The sequence below is a fragment of the Juglans regia genome, unplaced genomic scaffold (genome assembly GCF_001411555.2).
Source record: "Juglans regia cultivar Chandler unplaced genomic scaffold, Walnut 2.0 Scaffold_32, whole genome shotgun sequence".
Classification (NCBI taxonomy): Eukaryota; Viridiplantae; Streptophyta; class Magnoliopsida; order Fagales; family Juglandaceae; genus Juglans; species Juglans regia.
The window spans coordinates 7,970-16,632 of NW_023358010.1; the positions used below are offsets into that span (position 1 = coordinate 7,970).

An 8,663-nucleotide genomic window follows, 5' to 3' on the forward strand; every position below is an offset into this window, starting at 1 on the left:
CATATTAGGCATGCACACCGTCCAACCCGCACAGTTTTTGGGACCTGACCCGACCCGAGTCCAGACCAACAAGAAAAGAACCGACCCGACTTTAGTCGGGTCAACCCGTCTGCCATTTGAGAATATAAAGGCAAAACTGATCTCCCCATTTCTTTTCCAAGCCCTAAACATTCATTCCTCCCAACTCATCCCCATCGAGAAGAACATTCAGATTTTGTTTCACTATTTTTTACATATTTTCTCGATTAATTTCTTTCAATGGCGGTGGGAGAGCTGCTTCTTTCTACATTTCCCGAATGAGTTGGGTCGCGTGATGTTTTTTGGTTGGGTCACATGATAATCATCGGCTACTAAGACTGCTACCCAAAAACATAAATCGACCCCATTCCTTGACCGATTGGCGTCTCCCAAATTGTTGAAATTTGCTTGCCAAGGACTTCGACAACAACTGGCAAAATGGGGTAAAACCATGACAACAATTCGAAAGATCCTTGGTGATGCAGAGGAGAAGCAGCTCATTGAAACGGCAGTGAAAGCTTGGCTTGATGATCTCAGAGACTTGGCCTACGACGTGGAAGATATACTGGATGAGTTCACCACAGAAGCTTTGCAACGCAAAATTCTCCTCAATGGGGATGAGTTGGGTCGCGTGATGTTTTTCTTCGAGCTACCAAAATGTTTTAGCTAAGTTGAGCTTTGTAGATTAATCAACCAGCTTGTGATGAATTTCTGGTTGCTTAGTGGACGAGGGCTACGTTATTGGGTCGTGGGGAAGTGAATGTGATTGTATTATTTGAGTCAGAATGGCCATGTGATTTTCCTTATTTTCTCCCTGTTTGAGGCTGTGCTTGTTGCTTGTTGGAGTCGACGGGGAAGACAAATGGAGTCGACAATGATGATGAACGGAGTTGACGACAATGACAGGGAGAAGGGGAGGGATGGCAGCTAGGGTTTGAGATTTGGGGAGTTAGTCAGATCAAAACTGACAATTAACGGGTTTGACCTGCAAGTTAGTTCAACCCGCTTTTATCGATCGGGTCGGGTCGGTTGGTACGGATGGTGCGGGTTGACGCCTTTTCTGCACAACCCTATCTCATACATAAGCATTTCTTGGCAAGACGTAATGGAAATCTACCATATGGTGAATTTCATTCATGTAACTATTTATCGCTATTTGCGATTTTATTTGATTACTCCGGTAAATTTTTTCACACAAAAGATTAAAGGTTTTATGATTTAAAAAATTTATTGTATTATCTAAAAAAAAGACATTGTAATAGTAAAACAAAAAAAGGCCCAGGATGTTCCTCTAATTGTCCCCAAAGAGGAGCAGATAAATGAGAAAAATTCTAATAAAATAATTTAGGAATGCTATGAGAATGGTTCTAATTTTTTTACATTTCTTGAGATTGCTTATAAGAGCAAAAATTCAATTAGAAAATTTTTTAAATCTTTCCCATTTATTTCCATCTCTTTGGGGCCAAGGGAAATCTTTCACATTTATCTCCTTCTCTTTGGGCCGCATGAGTGATATATGAAACTGCATGAGCGATATATGAAACTGGAAGAACAGGGAAAACATGATCATGATAAACTGCTCATTACTTAATCAATTGTGATAACTTGCAGCAATAGTGGCAGCAATCTTGGCATATCAGCTTTCATTAGTTTAAATCTTCCATTACGTGTGAATTGGCAGATAATAAAATTTTATTCTTCCTTGATAAATGTCACGTTCAAATTATATAATTCTGCTTTTATATATAGTAATAGATTAGTAGTGCGTCACATTCAAAGGCTTTATTTCATAAAGGCTGGGAAATTATTCAAACGGGCCGACATCAACTTTCGAATTACACGCCACATTGTCCGGCCCATCGATGATTTTTAATTTGGTCATCCGAGTCAAGTGGAGTTCTTGCATGAGAAGGAAGGGGATCAGTGAGGCCAAGGAAGAGGAGACTGATCAAGGAGGAGACGGAAAAATATTAGTGCACTGTTAAAAATCTTATGCTACAATTTCTTTTAATCCTTTTTTTTTTCCTTTTAGATTTGTTATTAACTTATTATTTCGTGTTTCTCATTATTAGTTTTCCAGTTTAATTATTTTGTTTCCTTGCATCTCCTTAAATTCTAGGCATTTCAGAATATTTCTAGCATCTAATTTCCCATTTCTCCTTAAAGTCTCGTCCTCGGCGGCCTCATGATCTCAATCCTCACACAACTAAAAAAAAAAAAAAACATCACCCTTTTTAGTTCACAAGTTTTTGGGATATCAAAAGGGAGTTGATCATCACAGGCTCAAAGGCATCCTTAACCTCAAAGGTACTGGTGCTCTGATTTTTTATTTTTATGGAAAATGAGCATTTAGTAGCCTTTCTATCACCCGAAAATCTATAACAAGGCGTACTCATGAGGCAAGATCCATGAAAATTTGACAATTGTCCTCAACCATGCCAACTCATTAATTTTCATCTAAACCATCATGCAAGTAAGAAAATAAAATGCACCTAATTATTAGCATACGTTATAACTGAGCACATCAATTCATCTCAGGAGTTATAATTGCCCAAATTAACAAGATATTCACGATTATCTAAATTCGACTTTATTAATAAAGTGAAAATTCAATCTAATGCTTTAAGACATAAATCTTAACAGCTAATTTATTAAACTATATCCCTCTTCTTGCCAAAACAATATTGCCTACTTCGATCATCGCCACGGTTTATTTTACAAGCAACAAATGCTTTAGTCTATAATAATCTACTCCCATTAAATTCTTAGACATTTCTCAAACATTATATAAGGCTTTGATTCCTGCAATATCATCTGCATGCAAGCCTTTAGTCACTCCTTGAGAGATACTGGGTTCCATGATTGCTCCTTGAACTGAGCTATGCCCGAGTCCAAGAAGGTGCCCAATTTCATGCAAAGCAACTGTCTCCAAGTCATATGCACCCGGAGTAGCACCCACACTCCAGGGCTCATCTGCATCATAATGGAATCTTCCATTTGTTGGCGCAAATGCATGAGCAAGGGTTCCACCAGTTCCATCGAAAGGAAACCTATCTCCATGATCCCTTCTTCCAAAACCAATAGTGATATCTGCGTTTGACAGGGCTTGAGCCTGTGAGAAGGTGAAGTGGGTGTTTCCTGCCCATGTTCGGAATGCTTGTGCTACAGGACTCATGGCTTCAGTTGGGGTTCCTGGGAGAAACCCGTACGTGAGATGATACTTTGAGGATGGCCACTTTGGAGCACTTGGAGACATGAAACTATAATGGGAGACGGTATGGAATGAGCCCTTGCGATGGTGATGCTTCTTCTTGCCCGATTGCATCGAGTTTGTACCATTGATGATATCTGCTACGCCACAACGAGGCATCATCATCTTTGATACCGTTTCAGCATCCAAAGTCCCAGTGGCCTTTAGATGATAATTTTGCTGGTATGTTTTGACGGCAGATTCTAAGAGTTCATCAAAATCATCATCATTGGCATCGGTGTTGATTTTGGTTTTGTGATAATAACCAAAGTTTTCAAGATACCTTTTGAGGTCATGGATACCTTGGAGCTTCTCACCCTTGTGGCATCCCTGAAGATGCTTGAGAAATCCAAAGGGTGATGTTTTTTGGTCAGAAGAGTGAGGTGGAGTTGTTGCATGAGAAAGGAGAGGAATGAGGGCAAGGAGGATCAGGCCGAGAGTGATCAAGGAGAAGAGGGGAGATCTTTTAGCAGCCATGAGTACTACTAAATGGTGAAATCAAGCAATTAAGGTGTAGGGATGGATGTTGCAGAAGGCTCATGGATTGGATGCTATTTATAGACTGTTAATAACCGTGTCTAGCATGTTATATGTGGCGGGATCTTGCATGTGATCTGAATTGTGAAAGCAGACCCATTTTTCGTGGGCATATTAGTCAATTGAACATGACGTATACGTTAATAATTTGGACCAAGTAAAATATTCCATTTATTTTGGACCAAGAAGCAACTTTAGGACGTCAAGGTTTATGAATGAGAGGAATTGAGGTAAGACCCAAGTCATGCAGTTGGGCAGCCATGCATACTCTTTCTGCCTATATATATTGACTTTCCGGCCTTCACATTCGCAACAAAACATTTTCTTTATGGGTGGAAAACTGGCAGCGCGCCACGTCGGAATTAATTCTCAAATCAACATTAATCAAATGACGACACGTACGTATCACAAATGCATAATCGGCTTCTAAAATAAGTTTAAGATCGAATCTCATCTATTAACATTAATTTGCATGTGTATGTAGACATATATAATATGTTTTTACAAACTAGAAAATAAATTAAGAATCAACTATTTTTTTTTTTTAAAAAAAAAAGTAAAATTAGAAATAATAGTTGGACTAGAAAATATTATCCATAATTTGATAAACTAATATGAGAAATATGTAGCAACAAAAAAATCTCATAAAAAATAAATTCATAAACTGATATAGTTTGATGTAGTTGTATATATATATATATATATATATATATATATATATATTATATGAAATTATGTAAGTTTGTGAATTTATTTTTATGAAATTTTTTTTATATTTATAGTACTTATAAGCATTAAGATAAAACAATTAAAAATAATAAATCCCATGTTGATCAGGTAGAAGTGTGAGGTGTAAGATTTTCATATAGAATTTCTATATATATTAGCTAGAAATTAGAATTGAAAACAACGTATCCTAATCTTCCGAGTTTATAAGTATTTGCGTTGACTTATAATTCATTGATTAGTGCCGGTCTATTATATTGCGCGCCCAAGGAAAAAAGGGGCAAAGTACCGCATCGTGCTAGTTAGGTACTTGCAACTTGCAAGGACCGATATTGATAAAAAAAAAAAAAAAAACTTGCAAGGACCGATTAATTTGCTTAAGAAAAAATAATGTTAAACTCACCGAGATTAGGTCCCGAAAGTCTCTACCATACTTTATTTTTTTTATTTAGTGATTAAGTAAATTTTTTTTAATGATACTCTTGATTTTTTTTAAAAAAATATTTAAAGATATAAAAAAATATATGAAAAAAAAAATTAAAAGCATTTAACCTTCTCGATAGAATTTGTCGGTGGTGTTAGCATGCACGACTCTTATATATATATATATATTCAATCCATCGAGAAATCTGAAAATGCAACAATGCAACAGCCTAATTTTAATTTGCAACATTGATCAGCAGCTTAATTAATTGCTTCATTTCAATTATCTTAATTAGTAGTACTCATGGCTTCTAATTAAGATTTGTTTCCCTCTTCAGAAGTCAAATGATCACAAAAACTGTTATAACATTTAATTAATCACATGCGAAATGCAACTTATTCATGTAGGTATACTGGAGATATATAGAAGGAATTAGGACAACAAAAATCCAAAGAATTTAGAATGACGATCGAGGAGGCTTATATTAGATCGAGGATGCAATATATAATATATATATATATATATATAAATTAATTAATTAGTAGTTAGTGCATGAGATTATTCATATGCTTTATTAAGAATTCGGGACTTCATCGTCAACTTTCGAACTGTACTTTGGAAGTGGAATTACATGCCACATGCTGTATGCATCTGAGAATTGCCCACATGTAGTGATAGCTTCACTTATGTTTTAATTTTTAGGGCTTGTTTGGGAATATAATTATTTTAAGATATTGATAAACTATTTTATTGTTATTTATAGACTATTTATTATTATTTTATTACTATTCATAAATATTATGAGATATTTTTAGTATTAAAACAAGCCCTTCCTATTGAATGATTACTTTTGAACTTTTTTATTTTTTTATGATAAGTTCCCAATCGATTAGTCTTGAGGGACAAAACTCAACAGTATGTATTATGTTTAATTAGGATATAATATTAGTCTGGTCGTGATTAATATTAGTCTGGTCGTGAATAATAGAAATATTAAATGCTAATTATTTTCTTTTAACAATTAGCAGAGCATCACCTTCGATTTTGGGTGTCAAATCGTGTTGACGAGTCGTGTTCATGTCGTGTCAAAGCATTTATATTATATTATATGGATCAACCCATACAAGATCCATTAAACTTATCGTGTCAAAATCTCAAACTCTGGACAGATTTGAGGAGTGATATGAGAATTTGTGTTTTGTTTGAGAGTTTAAAATATTATGTTTTAATATTATTATTATTTTGAGATTTAAAAAATGTGAATTGAGATTTAAAAAAGTTGAATTGTTTAATATATTTTTAATGAAGATTTGAAAAATGTGTAATGATGAGATGAGATGAGAATTTTGTGTCTCATCCCACCCCCAAACCTGCCTAACACGATCCATTAACATAATGGGTTGTGTTGTGTTAACCCGTTAGTGAATATTACGAAATAAGTTAACATGACCCGACCCATTTCAACCCATTTATGTAAATGAGTTGAACAGACTCAAAATTAACCCGTTTCATGACCTTATTAAGTTTAGTATAATTTTATACAAATGTTAAAATCACAATATCTAAAAAAATAAAAAAAACTAACTACAAATTTAAAATTACAATCCAAATAATAAAAATATCGAAATTAAAATCTTAACAATTTTACATTAAGTATAAGGATATAATTATAACTTGAACTTTCTTAATGGGTCATAATGTATTGACCCGTTATCAACCCATTAAACAATCGTGTCTTAACGGATCAATCTGTTTTGACCCGAACTTATTAAAATTAAACCCAAATCCATGATTATCATGTCGTGTTCGTGTTGAATTAACAAATCGTATCATATATTACCACTCCTACCTTCAATGGAGGTCATGGATATCTTTGGGCCTGCCTCCCTTTCAACACTCAAATTATTTCATTATTGATCTCTACTTGTAAGTACAACCTAGACAAAGAAAGATTGGGTATAGAACTGGTTTCTGGTTTTGGGGCACCAACAATAGCTAGGAATTGTTTTAATTAGGACCAATGAACCTAAATTTTGGCCCAAATGTGAGTTCTTAACAAAAATTATTCTTTTACAATGCTTAAAAAGTCTCTAATAAACCTCATACATAAGCATTTTTTGCCAAGACACAATGGAAAGCTACCATATAGTGAATTTCTAAAGAGGAGCAGATAAATGAGGAAGATTTTAATAAAATAATGGAGGAAGCTATGAGGATGGTTCTAATTTATTTATATTTCTCAAGAATGCTTATAAGAGCAAAAACTCAATTAGAAAAATTCTTTCACACCTTCAACTAACAATTAAACAATCAAATTAACTAAGTGCTCTAAACGGATGCTTACAAATCTTTTACTTTCTTGGACCCATTCCCTTTAGAGCATTTAAAATTGTACATTGTAATTTTATTAATACAGATTATGAAAGAATTTATTTGAAACCGATCCTTTATTCTTGTAATCAATCCTAGTAAATGTATTTAAATTAGAACCACCATTATAACGTTCCTTTATTATTTTATTCAAATATTTCTCATTTATCTCCTTCTCTTTGGGGACAAGAGAAATCTTCGGCTTTTTCTGTTTTGCTAGAACAATATAATTTTGAATTTTTATAGAGAATGCAATAAATATTTTAAATTGTAAAACTTTTTTTTTTTAATGAAAAAGAACCTATCAAATCATCGGAATAAAAAAATCAAGCACTTGCAGGCTTTTCTCCTTCCTCTTGAAATTCAACTCATCTAGCATTCTCAATGTAATTTCTTGCATTATAAGTATTCTTCGAATCATAACTTCTTTTGCATTTTTTTATTCCTTGCTTTGTTTGTTGTCAAGACTAAACATTCATTCCTCAACAAATATTTCAACAAATTCAAAACAAAATTAGATAATAAATAACACTTGAAAAAAAGAGAGTTTCTTAAATGTGAATTCTTTAAGAAAAATTATTCTTTTAGGCCATTAGATAGTTCTTTCACAATGCTTAAAAAGCCTCCAATAAATCTCATATTAGGCATGCACACCGTCCAACCCGCACAGTTTTTGGGACCTGACCCGACCCGAGTCCAGACCAACAAAAAAAGAACCGACCCGACTTTAGTCGGGTCAACCCGTCTGCCATTTGAGAATATAAAGGCAAAACTGATCTCCCCATTTCTTTTCCAAGCCCTAAACATTCATTCCTCCCAACTCATCCCCATCGAGAAGAACATTCAGATTTTGTTTCACTATTTTTTACATATTTTCTCGATTAATTTCTTTCAATGGCGGTGGGAGAGCTGCTTCTTTCTACATTTCCCGAATGAGTTGGGTCGCGTGATGTTTTTTGGTTGGGTCACATGATAATCATCGGCTACTAAGACTGCTACCCAAAAACATAAATCGACCCCATTCCTTGACCGATTGGCGTCTCCCAAATTGTTGAAATTTGCTTGCCAAGGACTTCGACAACAACTGGCAAAATGGGGTAAAACCATGACAACAATTCGAAAGATCCTTGGTGATGCAGAGGAGAAGCAGCTCATTGAAACGGCAGTGAAAGCTTGGCTTGATGATCTCAGAGACTTGGCCTACGACGTGGAAGATATACTGGATGAGTTCACCACAGAAGCTTTGCAACGCAAAATTCTCCTCAATGGGGATGAGTTGGGTCGCGTGATGTTTTTCTTCGAGCTACCAAAATGTTTTAGCTAAGTTGAGCTTTGTAG

At 34.7% G+C, this 8,663-nt stretch overlaps 1 protein-coding gene across 1 annotated transcript; it reads right to left on the reverse strand.

The window, feature by feature from the left end:
* Window positions 1-2,540: 2,540 nt before the first annotated feature.
* LOC108981328 (metalloendoproteinase 3-MMP-like) lies at window positions 2,541-3,822 on the reverse strand. Its single transcript, XM_018952442.2, has one exon. The coding sequence runs from the start codon at window positions 3,743-3,745 to the stop codon at window positions 2,795-2,797; it is 951 nt and encodes a 316-aa protein (XP_018807987.1). The 5' UTR covers window positions 3,746-3,822; the 3' UTR covers window positions 2,541-2,794.
* Between the last annotated feature and the right edge of the window lie 4,841 nt (window positions 3,823-8,663).